Raw genomic sequence first — 20,164 nt, 5'->3', positions numbered from 1 at the left:
CGCTTTTATTTGTGTGCCAGCAGGCACCTGCATGTACTCACAGATCTGGACGTGACTTGGAGAACAGCATGTGCTTGTGCATTGAGAGCGAGATGCAGTGGGTACCAAACCCAGCCTTGCCTCTTGCACGTGCCTTAGCCCATTTGTATGCAGAACACACTCCTTTCTCCTTCCGTTCTTGCCTGCAGGGCTTTCCTCCATGAACAGATGTGCTTTTTCAGCTGTCCTTTAAGCGTACCCTTCCCTATCCACTGCCCAGCTAACCACTTCTGTGCTTCCAAGCACTGTTATTTTCCCCTGGCCATTGCTGTGTCCAGAGCTTGTGTCTCAGTGGCATTTCAGTACCTTGGTTAATAGAACAGTTGAATTATTCAAGAACTGGGAGCGCATTTCTACTTAAAATTTAATTAGAAACCTGCTGTGTGTCATTATACAATAAAGGATATTGGAATAGCATCCTTAAATTGGGCAGCCTTCTCCTGTCATGCTAAGCCTGTGCATGAGATACACACACAACCAGTGGATCTTACGTGCTGCATGTGTGACAGATGCCATATGATACCTTGTGGAACTGTGTGATGACATCTGTTAGGTTATTTTCAACATATAAATCCATTAAACAGTTTCAAGCAGCTGTTGTTTAAGGAAAAAAAAAGTTTATGGTGTAAGTTTTCCTTATGTGGGATTTCTCTGTGAACAACAGTGAAGTGTAGCCTGGCATAGTTGAGAGCTCTGTCCCAGGCAGAGATTTGAGACCCTCTGTCAATCGAGGCACAAACCAGGATTGTTCTGTTACTGGAGTGGGAAAATTCCTTGCTGTGAAGGCGATATGGAGTACTGGCTTCTTTCTGTGATTGGTGTAAAGATATTGGCCTGGAATTGGTGGTCTTGTTGCAGGCAGGCTGAGTCTCCTGTGATTTCAAAGCTGTATTAGTCATCTCTCCTCTTTTTACGTCCTTCAGAAGTCTGTGTGGGGAGACTCTTCTGCCTTTGTGGAACTTCAAGGCTGCAAGAGATAAAAAGTAATAACAATTTGCAGCTGCTGCTCTTTTTTTTAAATGCACTTGAACATCCTTTAAAAATATTTCTGGAAAACATGTGGCATGTAGGGCCACCTGTTAGTCCATTAGAAAGTGAGAACAAGCTCCCGCGGACAGAGCATGGCTCAGCCTGGGGCTCTGATTCTCCCAGTTAATGTGCTTTTGCTGATTTATGCTATGGAACAGTAAATTTATATTGACATCAGTGAGCACCAGCCTATGCAAGGACCTTGAGCTTTGTCTCATTCTGTCAGAGAGTTCTATGATATGGCTTCTACATTCCCAACAGACCTAATCCGTCTCTTCCAGGTGCAGCTCCACTGGGTAGCAGCTATGCATGGATTGGCACACACACAAACGTGTGCTTCTGTGCACACTCAGACAGAATGAAACAAATCTCGGAGTCCGGTCACTGCTGTCAATATCCTTATGGAAGAAAGCAGCGTGAAGCAAGTCAGTAGAGCTGTGAACCTGTTACTTCTGCATCCCACTGTCTTCAGGCTTTGAGGGAACCCAGAAGCTTCTCAGGCTGACGTTTAGATTTGGTTGCTTAGTTTCACCTTTGGTATCAAATTGGCCTGAGCCACAGATTGACCCCGAGGATAGGGTGGACCTACAAGAACTCGCATCTGGCCCTTCTCGTCCTCCTTTTCCTTCTTCCTACCTTCCCCATCGTGTTTTGCCTAGAGGCTTCCAATCCCTCGTGTTTCCTGCTGTCACATTGGATTTTCTGGGCAACAGATGCAACATCTCTTCTAGCTTTAGGGGTAGAAGATGGGAGACGTTAGGTCTGCAGGTCCTTTTGAGTCTCTGATTTTTACTGAGAGTTACATGGTGGCATATCCATTCTGGAGTGCTCTCTGATTGGCTCTTCTTGTTGTTCTCCTTTGTCTCAGCTGGAATGCAGTGTCCTAGATGTTCCCCTTCAGTGCAGGCTTTAGGTTGAGGCAGCCTGATCATGAATTTCTGGGAAGTACAGGCTCCTGAAAACTGATGCAAGACTTGTGAATGTCTGGTGAATGAAGGCACTTTGTCCCTCTCCTTCCCTGCCCAACAGCTGAGCCTCCAAGGATTGGAGTACATCATCACATCTTTGAGTGTGATTGATGGGGGGCTGGCATGAAGCTCGCTTCTTTGCAGCTTAGGGTCTGCTCTTTTAGCTCCAAGGTTGTGCCTTTGAAGACCAAGGCATAACTGTGCTGTGAGCTGTGAAATCTAGTCCTATAAGTTGGTGACTCACTAGGATGGCATGTGGTGCTTTGTTGGGGGAGACTGTAATCTTTTAATTATTCATGATAATTAACAGAAGGGATTCCCAGGAGAGCTAGGATGAGCGATAGCAGGACAGACAAGTTAAAAGGACCATATTATAAGAAAAATAAGTTTTCTGTCCAGCTAATGGGATAAAATATCTTCCATCCCCAACTGTTCTCTAACAGTGAGATTCACTTCTTTCTGTGATGAAGTACTTGCCTCTGGCCAGAGAGATCCCAGTCTCTCTCAGCCTTACGGAAATCTGCTGCCTCTTCATCCAGACTGACAGCAAATCTGCAGTTCTTAATACCGTCTTCAACGCAAGCATTAATGAAATGAAGCACCTGGTAAAGACTGTCTACATAAGAAGCTTAGTGCTGAGCAGCCCCCTGCCTGAGCTCGGCTCCCGGGGTGCATCTTGTTTATGCCCCGGTTTAGTGTATGCTGACGTGTTAGGTGATCTATCTCGGGACAAGTCGTCTCTACTGAGACATTGCTGGGAAAGGCTGGCCTGTGACAGAGAGGGTTATTCTGTGCAGTGTTATTCTGGTGTAGCTATCTCTGACTCAGGGTGAGTGTGGCTTATTGCAGCCCTATTGCAGTTCATACACTGAGCAGGAAGATGTGGAGCTATCTGGGAATAGCTGTAGCGCTTGGTGCCCTGTCTTTACCTGACAAAAACTCCAAGCATGATGAGACCTAGAAGCTTTCCTACTCTGGGTCTCTCTTAACTATGATCTCTTTTGTGTGTACGGAGCAGCCTTGGAATCACAGATAGTAACTTCTAGCTCCTCTGGAAGATTAGGATATTAGCCCCAACTGGCTCAATTCCAGCACCAGTAATTGCATTTTCCCTCTTTGAAATCCCTCTGCAGTTTCAATCAGATGGAGCATGCCTTTTTGCAGTAAGCCTCACCGCTCTGTACTGCAAAACGGTGAGCAGATACCACCTAAGGCTTCGCTGCATTTTAAGCAGTGAGCAGACTGCACTTTGCACTTCTCAAAGTTGGCAGGTGCTTTGGTGTGAATGGAGCTGTCAAGCTGTGTTGTGGTGGTGGGAGCCCAGGAATGTTCTTGTCTTTATTACAGTGCCTTCTAGTTATCAGTAATTCAATCACTGGTTAACATGATCTTCCAGTTTAATCCAATAAAGACCTTATGGTCAGGTTATGTGTACTAAAAACAATGAGGGTCACCCGTTTTTCTGAGCTGTCACATTTACTTTAGACAGCTAATAGAGGCAAATACAGGGTAGGGAACCTTGAAGGGGAGTAACTGAGACCAGCTCTTCTGAATAAAGAAGCAGCAGAAATGTAATGAATGAAATGCCTGGCAGGGGAATCGTGCTTGGCATGGTGTCAAGTCTTGGCCCATCTGATATCATGGGGGTTTTGGTATCGATTTCAGAGGTAGCAGGACATCTCCCAAACAGCAGCTCTTGCAGAGGTTTGGCGCTCACGTTCACCTCTCCTAGCGCAAAATCATTTCCCCAGGCAAAGGGAATGTAGGTCTGCAGGGAGATGCAAAGGGCAGGAATTGGAGTGATGGCAGGGCTATGCGAGATGGTTTCTTTTGCAAATAATGCCTGAAGGTCTTTGTATGAGAGCTTGGAAGAGAAAAGCTGGAGGGGCCTGAGGGAGGCAAAGACAGCTGGATGCTGCAATGTGAGTAATATTGCTGCTGATCGAAAGCATTAAGGGGCGTAGCTAAGGATGTGGTGGCAGAGAGGTGAGGTTGAGGTGTGGAATTTCATATCAGTGAACCAGACTCCCAAGGGGATGGTGTGGCTGAGAAGCTCTGAGAGACTACATGACATGGAGCTGTGGGTGCCTGCTACGCTCATCAGGTCTGTCCCTGTTAGACTGTTTGGCCAGCGATGCTGAGACAGCTTTGTGGCTCCAGTGGGCAGTACTCCTGAGCTGTCCCCACGGTGATCAGACTGGCTTTGTCATGGCTTAGCTGCTCTGGTTTGTCTGGGAGGGGGTACGTAGCACATGCAGCCTCTGTGTGTGGCCACAAGTTCCTCTTGTGCTCCAACCTACTGATGATTTTGGTGGGAGACATGCAGAGCAGACCCTAGCAGGGAAGGAGCTGATCGTTCATGCAGTTACTACCTCCTCCCTTTCCAGCCACCCTCTTTGGCAGAGTCCTGCTTCCTTGCTGAAATTAGATGAGCTGATAAATGAGCCTGGCTAATCTGGCACTGCAGCCAGCTCCATAATACCTGTCTCCTTTAATGGAAGACCCTGCCCGACTGCTGCAGCAGGAGCACAGCTCACCTGAGTCTGTCTGCTCTGTTCCGTGGTTGCTGTTTCCCTCCGCAAAAGCTGGTGGGGATGGGAGTGGATAGCACTGGAATAGGTAGGTGGGAAGGTCTGTGGGTGCATTTCCTGTGCCAGGTGTCGAGGGTCTGCTGAAGGTAGAGGACAGCCAGGTGGGCCAGTGGGTTGTAGGGTCTGGAAGACCGCTTGCTGATGGAGAACTGCTAGATGAATTTTGGAAGGAACCACTGAAAATGGAAGATGCCCTTTGAGTTCCCTTGGGGTTGAAGGGAAGGGAATCAAGGGAATGCTGAGAAGACTCTTCAAATAGGGAAGCTCTTAGCTCTGCATTGCACAGACGAGTTACAGAGAGAGGCTTGTCTGGAAGGAGTTATGTGAAGAAGATGCTGGGATCATATCAAGGAAATGGACAGGGTGCAAAAATTCCTTCAAGTCGTGGAAGAGGGATGTAAACTAAAAGAAAATATGAGTGCCTTAAAGAGATCTGGTGTTGAGAAGTGAACAGGCACCCTTGGTAGTGAGACAGTAGGAGATGATTCCAGGCAAGAACTCAGTGTCTAGCTAAAAAGTCTGGAAGGAGGGATTGGCTCACCATCCCTGACTTCTAAACCAAGAAAGCAATTTGAACTGCTTGGGGAACTGGGTTGTATGGAGAGCTCCTTGTTTTGAGGAGCACAAACCATCACAGCTCTAGCCAAAACACTTTGAGTTTCACTGTTCTCCACGTGAATCTGAGTAACAGCTCTCACAAGATTTGAGGAGAGTTGAGGTTATAATCAGTGGGGTCTTATGAACCAGATGGGAGAAGGATCCTTAAAGAGGAGCAAGACATCCAGACAGCTGCTGCCCACTGTGCTCAGTGGAACATCCGCTTTGGCAGGTAGGAGAAGAGATGGGGACCTTGGGGATTTCAGGCAGTCACTTAGTTAATAACAATAACCATAGATAGGGCAGGATGCTTGTTTCTGGAGGGATCCTCTTCCTTCCGTTTCTCAGTCAGAATGTGAGCTGTGCTCTTCTTGGAGAAAGGGAATTAAATGGGACCCAAACTCCTGAAACAGAGCTCCTTGGGTACAGGCAGTTTCTCAAAGATGAAGGTTGATTTATGCCTGCTGGACTTAGACCTGCCACTCTGAGCTTAACATGATCTTACAGATACTCTCCTCATCCTGGGATCCCAGCAATTTGTTGGGCTTCCAGAAGAAGCCACTGCCTGCTCTGACCTTATATTTATGAGGTGCATCTTTTTCCTTCAGCATCTATGTTTGTCTGGCGACATTCCACGCATTCATGGTCAGAGCCACAGAACAACCAGGGGCTGATGTTGGAGGGAGGGGTGTAAGGTCTGGCTTCTGTTTCCTTGCAGCAAAACTGTTCCTTAATGACATGGAAAACTCATAATGCAGATGTTTGTGGAATGACTTCACTGCTGTGAAGTGCTGTACAAACTGAAGTTCTGAATTTCGAAGCCACCCAGGTTGATTCAGATTTCGGTGGTATTACTTGGTGGTGCCAGGGAGGGTTTGGTTTGCTGTGCTGTTGTTTCTCTTCCAGAGTATTTCCTATTTAGTTTGTAGCTGCCTGCTGCGACTACCCACCGTCTTTCTGAATCCCATGCGAAATTAATCCCTGGCTCCCAGCTTCATTCCAAACACTCATAACCTCACCTTGGTATCAAAGCTGTTATTTGCAGATCTCCTGGCTAGCAAGTCTGTGAAAACACTTTCAGAACAAAGCGGAGTAGGGAGGATGAACATGTGAGTTATCCCTAGGGAAGGTGGATTTGCTAGGGAAAGCGGGATGGGACAGGGAGCTAGGGAAGCGAAGGAGGGCGCGCTGCACTTGTCAGGCGGGATTGTTCTTTTCAGTGGCAGGCTGCCCTCTCCTAGACGGTCTCTGGTGTTTTACCCCATCTATAACTAGACACATATAATGGGGTCAGCTCTCTGCCCTTCAGTGTTCGTGGTTATTCAGGAGATAACATGAAGTCTCTTGGATCTCTTTTTAGATTACAGCTTTCCTGCTGCATCTCAGAAGGCCTCGCTGAAAGGGAATGGGACGCAGGTGAAAGACAACTGGGAAACAGCCACTGTCCAGCCGCCAGCAGAATTTGTTGAGTCTGACTTGCACACCCCTTTCTCCAGCACACTGGAGGAAGAGGAGGGGCTGCTCCCTATAGACCACTCAAGAGGAGGAGTGGAAAGCCTCCGGACCTCTGGGCCAGAGGTTACATCTTCTGCACCAACGGGCCAAGGGGACCCCTTCTCCCTCTTTTTTTCGACACTCTCTGCCAGACCAGGTGCTGTGACCGAGGCAGCCACAGGAGGGCAAGAAGAGGACTCTGTTCCTCCAGGCTTAGACCTTGGGAGCAGCATGGGACCAGGTCTTCTGCCTGTGTCTTCTATTTTTTCTACTACTGCTGCAAGGTCCTCCAGTATTTCAGAAGAGCCCTTTGAGGTGACAGCTGGGGACACGTGGGCTATTGGGGGAGCAGATTTGGAGCTGACTGTGACTACCACAGGAGCAGAGCTTGCAGAGACCACGGTGGAGGCTGGTGGGGAAGAACATTCAGCCAGAGAGGAGGTCTTGGAGACTACGGTGAGGTGGGAAATGCTGGAGCCCACAGTGCTAACTGAAATGGGGCAGACCGCAGAAATGCCCGTGGGAACACTCTCTCCTGGATACAGCTCCCCAGGCCCCCAGACTCTTCCTGGCAGTGAGCAGCACCCCAGTTCTTCTGCATCTCCATGGGACAGGGCTGACGAGTCTGTGCTGGATCCCATTTGGAATGACACCGAGTCAGCCACTGAGACTGTGGCAGCAGAGAGGAGCTTGTCACCACAGGCTGGGGATGCCCGCCTGGCCATGCTGCCAACAGAGCTGCCCTGGGACTCCGCACAGGTAGCCCTGGGAGCAGTGAGTGGGTGGGAGGTTATAGTGGAGATGTTTGTGTACTTCTCCCTGGGAAGAGGGGGGTGGTGTTTAACCCCTTAAACTTACACATGCCCTGAAGTCTAACTGGTACGAGTAGCTTTTTCTGTTCACCCAGCCAAAACTGAATTTTGAGGGATGCTTTTCATAGCATTTCTTAAGGGTGTCCATCATCCTTGGTGAAAGCCCTGCCCCCTCACATCTTCCCCAGCAAACTGCTGCTCAGAATCCTGCTTCTAATAAACACCTGCCCTCTGGGGCATGTACAGCAGTGAAAGCTCCTTGTTTCCTCAGCATGCATTATTGGAAGTGTCAGGACAAAAATGGCCCCAAGGATTTCTGAAAAGAGAGTGAGAAGGAAGAGCTATTTTTGCTGCTGCTGCTGCCTGCAGGGACCAGATGCAAAGCAGGTGGAGCACGGTATAGTGATCTGCAAGGATGTTAGTCTAGGAGAGGCCATGGAGAGGAAGTGTGAGGTGAACTGCCATTCCTGAATCCAGCAAACTGGCATCTGGTTAAGGAAATACAGGTAGCAGGAGCTGGCTGGTGAGAAAGCACCAGGGAAAGCTTTTAATTTTCGCTTTCTGCCTGACAGTACTCAGCACCCTTAGCAAGTGACTTGGTCCCTCTGTGCATCCAGTCCTGCCTGCAAAGTGCTGCTCTGTCTCACCAATTTGTTTAAGGACCACAGAGGCTCCTTTGAGAAGGACTTCTCAGGAGTATGACACAGTCCTCTACTCCTGTCCCTTGTGTACCCTGTGCTTTCAGCAGGAGAGCTGCACTCAGTACTCAAACACAGCTGTCTTTGTCTTGTCTCTCCAGGTGATCTGCAAAGACTGGAGCAACCTTGCAGGGAAAAACTACATCATCCTGAATATGTCGGATAACATTGACTGTGTAAGTTCGTCCAAAGAGATTTGATGGCAAGGGGAGAATAGTGCTTAAGGATGTGGAGGCAGGCACAGCTCTTGCTGTCTGCTTTCACTACAAAACATTTTAAAAGTGCTAAATCTCAAAGTCCCTATAGAGGCTGTTGAGAAAAGGGGAGGAGGACAGAAATATTCCTGTTCTCCAAATGGGGAGAGAGTGGGTGGAGAGAGAAGATTTTGCTCAAAGTCTAGCACATGTCAGTCCCATACTGGGTTTTGACTAACTCCGGGCTGCTAGTCTGTGCCAGTCAGTACCTGGATTGTCATGAGACATGAGAGCTTTTAATATTGCAGCTCTTGCTGGTAGGAAATGTGGCAGGAGTGAAGGGTGATTCTCCTTTCCTCTCTTTCTTTTTGTTCCCCTCCTTCCAGGATACACTAATGTACCTCTGGTGGCTCAAAGGAATGGGAACTCCCCATTTGCAGTGTGAATGGTTCCATGTCAAGCAGCTGTCACTAAGTCTTCCTTAAGTACCTCATCTCCCCACTCTTTTATCTTGTGTGTTATCTGGGTCTGTTAACCAGCCACGCTCTGGTAATCCAGTGCCTGTCCATCCATCCCCATAAAGCTGCAGTTAATTCATGAGCCCAAAGCCCCTTGTGGTTCCCTGGCAAAAGGGCTCATTCGCCTCTGCTGGCCTTTTGTCAGGCACTTGAAAACCAGTTGTGAAAGGCCTGGGGTCAAGGTGCATTTCATAATTCTAAGAAGTTATTATGAGCCTGACAGCCTGAGACCGAAATGTTTCATGAGGGAACTGTGCTGGCCTTGTGTGTCTGCACTCTTGCTGCAGCTCCTGCTCTGGGCAGAGCTGGATGGTTTTGTTACTGCAGGGAGGCTCTGTGGCACTGGGCTGTTTCCACTACTGATGAGTTATTTGTTTGGTTTTTTTTTTTAATTGAACTTTTTAGGGACAGGGAAAACGGAGGAATTCCTGTACACAATAAAGCATGCTGACTGCTTTAAGAGTAGCTGAAAAGTCAGTCTCTTTCCTACTGATTAAGGCAAACCAGTTTGCTCATTGGAGGGTTTTGAGTATCTCTGCTACAGTTCAAAATTGCAACTCAGAAAATGATTCCATGACAAACAGAGTCCTGCTGCCTGTTTCCTCCATGTTCTAGCCCCCATTGCTCTGTCTCCCATTTCTGTGGAGTTTTAAATGCTGGTTAATTTTGTAATACCTAGTAGCTTCCTTCCTGTGGTCACTTGCACTTGTGTTGTTTAAACCACTGGGAGGGTAAGAACTGAAAAGTAGATGTGCAAATATTTCTTGACTAAACTGTGTCTTTACTGCTAATTCCTCAGTTCTGCCTTGCTACAAGAAGACAGTGCCCTGGGATAGGCAGGACTGAAATGTTTTTCTACTTGATTTCATGTTTCAAAACATATTTCCTAGCGGATGGTTTGTGCTGTCCTCCCCCTTATTCAAAGGGACGCTTGTCAACATACATATTTAAAATGAACATTACATCGTTCCCTGTCTCCCATTGCCATTTTGCATGGCTGAAGCTGGAGTCAAGCTCTTCTTTCCACTGCTGTTGATGCAGTTTGTTTCCTACCCATGGTAATTTGCTCCATTTGGGCAACTTACCCTACCCTCTGTCTGTCCCTTTTGTTTTCCTGTTTCTGTATCTGAGCACTGTGGTATTTGAATTTTCAGGGCTACAAGGGAGAGCCTGTGTTGCAAGTACTGTGGTTTAAATTAGTGCGACTGGGTAATCCACACATTTCCAATGTTTTGATGCCCTGGTCTGGTGTGTTCCCACATCCCACTGAAAAGCCAACGGTCAAGGAGGGTGTTTGGCCCCTCCTGGACGGTTGTACCTTGAGCTTGAATATTCATTATAGCGCCAGGCTTATACCTGCTGCAGGGATGATGTCTGTATTGCTGGGTTAAGCTGGCAGCCCATTTATCTTCCTAATGGGCTCTGGGCAGGGCAGTCACTTCAGTCTCTATTTGGGCACATCTCCCACTCAATATACCTGGGAATTTTGCCCAGGTGAGGACTGCAGGGTCTGACCTGGCTGCACATCAGGAGGTGACCTCCACCTCGGCTCATGTGTAATCAGGCTCCTTCACAGCCCCCTTTTCCCTGCCGTGAAGAATTTACCAGTGCTCTGCAACCTCTACTTTCTCCGTCACTAGAAACATCTTTCCTCTGTTTTTGTCCTGCTCTTGAGCTCTGCCGCTCCCCCTTTCTCTGCATCCCTGAAAACAGGGTGGCAGGCTGGCAGTGGGGTTGTGAGCTGGAGCTGCAGCTGAGCAGCATGGCCCTGCATCCTCGCTGCTCCTCCTGCCTCCTCGTGCTGAAACCCATAACCTGATGAGACGAGGCACTGACAGGCCCTTGTGATTCAGGCCCCAGTCATCGGTGTCTTTTCCAATTAGGCCATTTTCAGCACAGGCCTGTGCCTGCCCTGAGCGTTTTGAATTGCCATGGCAACAAGAGCTCTCTATTTTATTAATCATCTGTGTGGCCTTCAGGTTGGCATGGCAACTGGAGATAAGAATAGAAACACAGGAGTGAGAAAGCGGCAGAGGAGCCCGCCCAGGGATGTCTGGGGCATGTCAGGCTGAGCAGCACCCGCTGACCGAGTTCTGGCTGCAGGGAAGAGCCTCGCTGCTCCCTTCTTGCCTTCCGCAATGTCACTTCAGGATCCCTGTGTGCTGGGGGAGCTGGCATGGTGTGGGGCGTATGGTGGCTGCAGAAGCTGAGGAGGAGTGTTGATGTGTCAGATGATGTACGTGGGTCTGTCCCGAGACACTGGGGATGTGCAGGAGAGTGTTGCACCGGGTTTAGCATTGCTGGCTTTTGCGCACACCTGGTTCAGGGGTCTCAGCCACGCAGTTGTGCCAGCCCTGCAGTGCTATGTCTGCCCTGTCTCCTCAATGCACTCACCAAGGTCCCTTTCCCGTGGCAGGAGGAGTTTCGGCTGGAGAGGGGTCCCCAGCTGTTGGCACTGGTGGAGGATGCCTTCTCCAGACAGGCAGATGGACCACAGGACCGCTGGCTCATCTCTCTGAGCAAACCCAATGAGAACGACAAGCACTTGCTAATGACACTGGCAGGGGAACAGGGTAAGTGCTGGGAGCAGGAGACTTCCTCTGGTGGGGCGTGTGTTTAAGGGGCTCTCAAAAGTACATAGTGTTCAGCCATAGTGGAAGGAGCTTTTGCTCTTCAGTCCGTTTCAATCACACCAGTTCCCAGTGCTAAGTGGTCTTGAGGGATGGAGGGGCACTGAGGACATAAGACCCTTTTTCTTCACATCTGCCTTCTGGCTTGTCCTTTACCACTTGCATGAAGCTCCATCTTCTGTGCTTTGCCTCCTGCTTTGCTCGCTCCCTGAACAGCCTTCGCTTGAGCATCCATCAGCTTTATTGTGGTGCTTATATTCTCTGCTCCATGGGCAAGGCAGTGCGGTGGCAGGGCAGCAGCGTGCTCTTAGTTCACTACTTAACACTTCTGAAGTCTGGTCTGAACTGGGCCAGTCCTGACAGCGCCTCCTCTGCATTCCCAAATAAATAAGAGATGACAGTGAAAGGCAGGCTGTGCTCTAATATTTTACCATCTCTTTAACCCCTTTTGGTAGGGAGTGCTCTTCCTGTACTGCTGCTGCCCCCTTAGTGACAGAGGCCTCTAATGTTGACGTTATGGCCTGTACGAAAAAAATACTTCAGGAGTCTAAAATGCCCCACAGTGACAGGAAAATGGAGCTAACATTTAAGTGTTATTTGCTGTATTGATGCCTTAAATCATTGCATCTCTCTCAAGCCCTTGGATTGGAGCACTGGGAGTGAAAAGGCTTTGGGGATCATTTGGTCTTCAAAACTAAAACCCTCATGCCATTATGAGAGGGGCCATGGAGAAGAAAACGGGTCCGAAGACAGCCAGACTGGGAGATATCCCTGAGTGCAGAAACCTCAGTAGCCAAGTATTTTCTGCTTTGAATAGTCAAGCGTCCTCTTTTTACTGCTGTGAAGGGAGAAATAGGCCTCAGCCTCTAAATCTTCCCTGACTGCTCCTCTTCTCCTGTCTGGAAGCTGTTAGGGAAGGAGTGTCCCAGGAAGTGGTGACTCAGCGTGGACTGGTGGCTCCCCAGCTGAAGGTGTCTCCTGCTGGGAGTGGAGCTGTTACAGCACATCTCCCGCAGCCTCTGCTGTTGAACCAGGCACACTACCTTGCCACGTTGCCCAACAGAGCAAAAAACACCTTCTGCAGGTTGTGATAGGCAAACATGGAGCATTGTGGGAACATCTGGAGCGCTGCAGCTTAGGATCAAGTTGTGCTGAACAGGGAGGCTGGATCAGGCAGCAGAGGCAACTGCCTCCATGACTTTTTAGGTGTTGCTGCTCACTCTCAGAGCAGACACAGATCCTGAGAACTCCTGTGGCTGTGGGAAGAGCACCTAGGTGCCTCTGTGTCAGTACCTGCCTGGATTCCCTCTTGCCCCACCCTTTAACGAACATTTAGGGGACCCAGCTTGTGGTCCTTGCATTCTTTCAGCCTCCAACATAAAATACCAGTGAACAAAAACGTGCATTGTCTGCATCCATTCTGTTGGGGATTTCACAGTGATGAGTACATCTATCTGAGCTAACCTGAGCTGAGAGCAGCACTGATCTCTCCCTCTCCTTCTTTACAGGCGTCATCCCTACAAAAGATGTCCTCATGGCACTGGGGGATGTTAAGAGGAGCTTAGCCGAGGTAAGAGCCTGTCTGCCTGCATCCATTTGTTAAGACTAGCTATACCATTAAAATAAGAACCTCGAAAACTGGGACTATATCTCAGTCTAACGGAGTGCTGAACCCACAGCAGGCAAACGGATGAGTCAGACACTTGGCAATCTCCCTTCTCTGCTCTCTGCTATTGCCAGGCCATCAAATATCTGCTACCATTAAAAGAATAAATTTGGGTTATTCTCTCCTTGCTTTTCTGGCTTGGTTGTGAAGCTGCTGTTTGTTGGGATACTTGGTCTCATCCCTTCTACGCTATTTTTGTGGTGATTTGGGTGCTGCAGAGCCTTAGATTTGGCCCTGCTCACCCTATAGCTGATTTACATACATTGGCTGCTCAGGCTTTGACAAAGGTTGTGGGAGAGGTGCCTGTACTAGATAGGACACATTCACACACCTTCCTGTAATCCCAAGGTCTGCATTTCACTCTTTTAGACATCTGCCTATGCAAGGGCAGGCAGAGGACCAGAGGAGAAGCATGTCAGACTCCACTGCCAGCTGCCTTTAGCACTTATGTATTCCCCTCTAATCCTGGACAGCTTGAAAGAGGGTAGAGATTAGGGCAAATTAGTTCTCTGATCTCTGACTTTGCCCCTTAAGCCTATGGGATATGTAGGCACTGAGGGCCTGATTCTGCTTGGTTTTACACTACTGGAGTAATTCTGCTGACTTTAGCAGCAGAGTTGGGGCACTGCCTTGCTGCCTGTCTGCTCTGTTTTCTCCCTGATCTAACTGGTGCAGTTAGACAAAGCAAATTAAGTGCTCAGTGCTGTATTGATTGGCTTACACCAGAGAAAGTGCAAAAAGACAACCCTGTAGAAATTGTGTGGTTGAAGTCTCAGCAGCTGGAGCTGCCTAGAAAGAAGGATTTGTGTTGGTACAAGGTTTGACTTCTTTGTGCAACTGTGACCCTTTTAGGGTGCATCCTATCAAAGCAGCCTCGCCACCTGCTTCTGACTCTCCGGCTCCATCAATAATGAAACAGCGCTCATTGCACTGACCTTGGGCTAGCATGAGCTTGGAAGGAGGAGGGAGAATATTCTCTTACTCATCATATTTTCTGTTGAATTGATACATAACCTGTTTGAAATCTGCCAAGTCACTGGGTCTGGCGTTGGGCTTTGTTTGCAGACAGCCACAGAGGGGCCGTTTCTAGGACAGTTATTTCCAAGCTTTTTGGATCAGCAAGCAGCTGTCCACCTTCAAGAACTTGGAAAGACTGCGCTGCCTTCTTAGGACCAGAGCTTTAATGGAAACCTACGTTTACATTCTCTGTCAAACATTCACCAAAGCCTCAGCACCCATCAGTAGTCCATAGTTTGTTTTGGGCGCTCTTAATCTTGGGCAGTTTCTCCCATGAAAGCCTTCTTGTCTTGCACATAGGTGTGACCCTTGTGCAGGCAATCAAGACAAGATTGTGCCTACTGTCATTTGCTGACACGTCAGCTTCCATGTATTATGGTGTTAAATTTATTTATGTACCTTCTAGTCATGTGAGGTAGTGTACGTCCTGAATCCCCAACCCTGGTTCTTAGTTCCTCTGCCCAGAGTGATGGTCCTGTACTTGAATCGTTGAAAGTCTGAACAGGGTCCCACTGCAGGCAAGGGATTCAGTGTACCTCCTTCTTCCTTCCAGATTGGCATCCAGAACTACTCAACCACCACAAGCTGCCAGTCGCACCCCAACCAGACACGCAGTGATTATGGGAAACTCTTTGTGGTACTGGTGATCATTGGTTCCATCTGTGCCATCATCATTGTATTGGGGCTCATATACAACTGCTGGCAGAGACGCCTGCCCAAGATGAAGAACATGGTGAGCGCTGGACAGGAGGAGAAAGTGGCTGGATTCTGAGCCACTGGGATAGAGGGGATTGAAAAGTTAAGAGGGAGACTCTTTTCCCCTGTCCACTTATCAAACGTAGCTGGATATGCTGCTGGAGAAGCAAGGGAGCCCATTCAACGTAAGAGGGGTGCAAACCTGTCTCTTGCTGTGCTCAGGACAGCTCATTTCTACTGCAGGGGCTGGGGTAGGAGTAAATTTACCTTTTTGCACTGACCCTGCAAAGTCTTGGGTGACCTTTATATCCTGGTCTGATTGTGCTCCTCAGCAGTATTAAAACCTGTCCTCCTTTGTCTCCATTTGTATTTCTTTCATCCTTTGCAGTCGCACGGCGAAGAGCTGCGCTTTGTTGAGAACGGCTGCCATGACAACCCCACCTTGGATGTGGCCAGTGACAGCCAGTCAGAAATGCAGGAGAAGAAGCCAAGCGTGAATGGTGGAAACACCATCAATGGCCCCGACAGCTGGGATGTCCTGATCAATAAGCAGGCGAGCGAGGATGTGGATGTGTTTGAGGAAGACACGCATCTTTAGAAAAGGAAGGGAGGGAACCACCTCCTTAAATGCAGTTGTGTCTCTTCTGTCTTGAATGATGGACCACAGGATGAAGTGGCTTCTCAGGAACTTCTTAAAGGCTTGGAACAGGTCAAATCTTTGGGCAAGTTTTCCCGATAGAAGTCCTGAGCCCGTGTCTGAGGCTCAGAGTCGGGAGAATCAGTGAACAGAGGGAAGCGGGAGGGATGGGTGTCTAGGTCTCTTTGTGTGTATTCCTATCAGTAGCACCAATGCTTTCCTATCAGTAGCACCGATGCTTTCATCACTTTTGAATGCACTTACTGTAGCTCTCTGGTAGTGGCTGAGAGAGGCTGGGCTTGAGAAGCAAGGTGATCAGTCGAAGCCTGCCACCAAGAGTCTGGCTTTGGAGAGTAAGTTAATTTTGGGAGTCCAGTTGGAGCTACAGCAGACAGATCCTGACCTTGAGATCATGTTCAATCCCTGCAGGTGCAGTAAAACCTGTACATTCTGCATGGAGGGGAGCCAAGACTCAGGCGATGTCCGGGGCAGAGTTTGCATTCCAGTGTGAGAAGAGATTTTAATTTTTCTTTTTTAGTGCTTTAGCAGTCAGCTGCTAACTAGATGGACTGATGTTTACATCTGGGGAAAATATCCTGCTGTCATCCCATTTCTCCCCTCACACCACAAACAGCCCCACTCTGGTTTTCTGCTCCACAGCTCCACGCTGAGTTTGCAAAGTTTGAGCGCTTTACCCTTGCTTGACTCATTGGAGAGAATTTGGTGCCATGGTGCAGCATCTTAGCTGAAATTTGCTTTAGGTTGGAGAGTTTCTTTAAAAAGACACTTACCTGCCTCTTTCCTGCAGCAGGCTGTGAAATCAGCAGCAAAAGTATCCCTTGTCTAAGTCTCAGTTTTAGACTGGCAGGCCTTCTCCACTGCTGTTCTATTTTCCAGGATAGTTTGGTTTCACTTGGTCTTTGTGAGGTAAATGTTAAGACTCTGTGAGACTTTTTAAACAGGGAGAAAAGTAAAAGCTTGGAAACAGGTAATTTTCTGGTACTTTTGTTTCCTTTCCAGCATCTTGCTCTGAGAGGGGCAAGCGTTTAATGTCCCATAGGTGTAAATCGGGGTAAAATCTTTAAAATCACTGTATTTGAGAAAGTGTAAAACCAAGTTCAGATGAGAATTGGATTGAAGAGCTCCCCAATGAATGTTTCTTAGGCATGCCTGAGGCAACTTTGAGGCTCCAGCTCCCTGAAGAGGTGTGATAAAAGGAACGTGAATATGCATAATTGTTCTCTGAGCCCTGCCTAAACCCAGACTCAGAACTACTGTCAAGCCTGAAATCCCAGACCATTTGTTTCTTCTCTCTTGGAGGGCTTGAGGGACTTGCTTTGGTCAGAGGCAACAGTATTCTCTGTTACAGTGATCTGCACGCTTGCTTACTGCAAGATGCAGCTTTGCATTTGCTCTTTAAGGGAACCTTTGTATAGAAAGACCCCAAATACGCAGCCTGATGCTGAGCCTGTAAATCTGTCCCTGTGTGTATAGATACTTTTAGCATGTTCATCCCTGATATGAGTGCCTAAAGTCAAGGTACAAGAGTCTGTTGTTTCATTTTGCATAGCGCTTTGCATACAAACTGATTCACAGATCACTTTGATGTAGGACCGGTCTATTAGGGGTTCAAGAAAGGTGATAGCCTTTGGTTTTCTATCCACGTTCAAGCTTTCAGTGGTTTTACCCTGCCTCCGTACTTTTCACTGTGTTATGTAGGAGGTGATGATCATCAGCTTCTTTTGTATCTTGTTGGGAGCGTTGCAGAGGTGCACAAAGGAGTTCCCTCTCTTGCCCCAGCAGTTGGTGAGAGGGGACAGTCCATGGACAGCCACATGTGGCCCTTCTCTGACCGCCCATCACTTGATGGCTCCTGCTGAGTTTGATGGGTCTGTGCAGTGAAGTTACACAAGTTCAGTGGCTGTGTTGATGGCACTTTGAAGCTCACAGGATTAAATGCAAGTTGTTGTTATGATATGGTGAGTAAATTAAAGCATGGAGTTACAATTTGAGTTTGTATAGCACTTAGCATAATGGGGCCTGGTATGGTCATGGCCTTTAGGCAGTTTCACCATATAAATGTTTCTAAGTCCAATAATGCTCATTAAATATGTTTTTAATGCCCAGTTGCTATTGAAAAGATAATGCCACTGATCAGATGTGAATCAGTTCATCCACAAAACACCTCCTTGGTGCACATCATTGCTTTGCTGCCCTGTTTTCACTCCACTTCACGAATTCAGAGAAACAACAAGGTGCTGATAAAGCAGTGCTTCTGGCTGGGCTCAGCACCTCTTAATCTCATGTAAATTCTTCGAACTTTAAAGAAACCAAGTGGACTATGTGGGCTTACTAATAAGCTAGCAAGCTCTCCTGATTTGCTCTTCTGGATTCTTATGGCCTGAAGGTTTTGCAGAGACTGTAGAGCTCTTTCCTGAGACGGGAGCATCCAGATGATCATGAGAGTACCTAAGGGTGGCTGTTGTGAGGCTGAGAACAATTTTCTGCTGTCTCTGACAAGGTGCGCTTGGCTGCATGATCTCAGCTGAGCTCCAGAAATCTACTGGTTAATAGCATTTCACTTTAGTCTGGTGATACTTTTTATACCTTTACTGTTTGTTTTTTCTCTGTATAATTTTTTTTTGCACTAGGCTGATCTTGTTAAGTCGATTGCACTGTTGTCCTTCTCCCACCAGCCTTGGAGAGATGGATCATCTCCGTGGACCTGTGGGCTGGGGTGTGCTGTAGAGAGGGTGTCATAGCCCACTTACTCTGTTCTTCAGTGCTTGGGTTTCCAGCTCTGCACAGGGAGGATTTAAAGAGGAAGAGAAACTTTGTCTTAGCATTTGTAACAGGAAGCTTTTCTATCACCTTAATGTAGTTAAACTTCTTTTTAACAAAAACTGTCAAAGCCGGATCTCTCGGAGTGGTATGCCAGGCAACAGAGCAGATAGAGGAGTCAAAGTAATTCCTGAAAAACTCTTTTCTACCCACTAGGACTTTGCTGTAGTCCCATCTTAAACGTTTGATTTCACTGACACCTGGTGGCTCCTGGGAGCTGGAGACAGAAAATTTAAAAAAAAGGACTTCTTTCCTCCCTCTGAGCTCTGGGTATTTGTTTCCTGTGACCTGTCCTGGAGTCGCCGGTCTGGAGGCCCTGGGTAGCACAATACAGGGTCTTGGCTTCATCTCCTTGCTTTCTCCTCCGCTTTCCCCCTCTCCTCCCAGGGGACATGGCCAGAAAGCAGAAGCTCTGGCTTGAAATGGAGGTGGTTCTTCAGAGAGAGCATCAGGTGCTGGTGTGAGGAGCTCTGTGCCCTGGAGAACACCTGTGATGGCATCGGCTGGATGTATAGCCAAGATCAGAGTGGCTCTCCATCTCCATGGGACAGTGGCCAGATGTGGTCTGGGATGGCCAAGCTGCAACTTACTCAGAGATGTTGCCTGCATATCTAGAATGGTGTCTATAATGTGGAGTCCAACATGTGCTAGAAATTTGCATCCTGCAGACCGCCTCGTGGTACGTAGGATGTAAAAAAACAAGAACTGACCCAGTGGCTCTGCTGTGGAGTATGTAATGCAGGTTGAGAATGGAGTTCAAGGTAACACCATAAGGATCCCTTCGGGCAAAGGATGTCGTGTGAAATGGAGGTACATTATCATACGGATTGCTGCACTAGAGCCTTGGTGCATCACAGCAGGATCCCACCGCAGCCACTGCTGTCAGCAGCTCGCCTGTTCCTGTCTGCCTTCACAGCCACGCAGAAGCACATCTCTGCTTCACAGAGGGTTTGGAGCAGCTCAGTCAGAGACAACACACACCTTCATCTGTGCTGGCTTCCAAGAGCCGCGTGGGCTCATCTCAGCTGACAGCCAGGCTCCCAGTTGTTCTTCTCAAGGCCCCGGTTCCTGCTGTACCTGAACCGTCTGCAAGCCCTGGCCGCTGCTCAGCATCACTGCTGGAGGACACTTGGAAACACTTGCGTCTGGCCCTGGGAGCGACAGGGTTGTGGTTTTGTTTTCTTTGCAATAAAAAGCACCTCCTTGGGTGTCTGAACACTGACCCGGCCAGAGTCCTTTGGTTGCATCTGCCTGAATTGATGTCCAGCTGTTGATGTCCACCATCTGCTGATGTGATGTTGGCTGGGGTCCCCCGGGGAGAGCATCCACAGGTTGATGCAGGAGCCCTGACCCCACCGTGAGGTGCCCACAGGACCAGCCCAGCACCCCTGGTCCCTGCAGGGTTGGCTGAGCACGGCTCTGCCTTCCAGATCAAAGCCCCAACGTGTGTCCCCACCACCTGTGCCCCAGAGCAGGTGTTCCCGACCAGCTTCCTGCATCCCACGCCTGCTCCAGAGCCAGACTCCACACACGAGCCCCTTCCCGTGTCCCAGACTCCTCTTTCCCCTTACATTCTGGAGCATCCCCATCCCGCTGCGTCCCATAACAGGATCCCCCTTTCTCCCGGGTCTCGGGGGACCCCGACCCACAGGCTGCAGTTGCTCCTCCCGGCCGCGAGGGGCGGAGGGGGCGCTGCGCTGCGCGAGCTCTGGTGGTGCTCGGGGCGGTGCCGCTCCC

The 20,164-nt window shown here is 48.7% G+C and overlaps 1 protein-coding gene across 2 annotated transcripts in view; it reads left to right on the top strand.

The window, feature by feature from the left end:
• The window catches only part of PODXL2 (podocalyxin like 2), a 32,277-nt gene extending 12,595 nt beyond the window's left edge, over nt 1–19,682 (top strand). For both annotated transcript variants that reach the window (XM_054076142.1, XM_054076141.1), the window contains exons 3-8: nt 6,585–7,477; nt 8,330–8,404; nt 11,357–11,513; nt 13,079–13,140; nt 14,807–14,986; nt 15,338–19,682. In XM_054076142.1, coding sequence (XP_053932117.1) covers nt 6,585–7,477; nt 8,330–8,404; nt 11,357–11,513; nt 13,079–13,140; nt 14,807–14,986; nt 15,338–15,547 — 1,577 coding nt within the window. In that variant the 3' untranslated portion in view covers nt 15,548–19,682. The remainder of the gene's footprint in view (nt 1–6,584; nt 7,478–8,329; nt 8,405–11,356; nt 11,514–13,078; nt 13,141–14,806; nt 14,987–15,337) is intronic.
• Nucleotides 19,683–20,164: the final 482 nt, after the last annotated feature.

The sequence above is a fragment of the Cuculus canorus genome, chromosome 11, assembly GCF_017976375.1.
Source record: "Cuculus canorus isolate bCucCan1 chromosome 11, bCucCan1.pri, whole genome shotgun sequence".
NCBI classification, from domain to species: Eukaryota; Metazoa; Chordata; class Aves; order Cuculiformes; family Cuculidae; genus Cuculus; species Cuculus canorus.
Note: the sequence above shows the minus strand (reverse complement) of the source record. Positions and strands in the feature narration are given on the sequence as shown.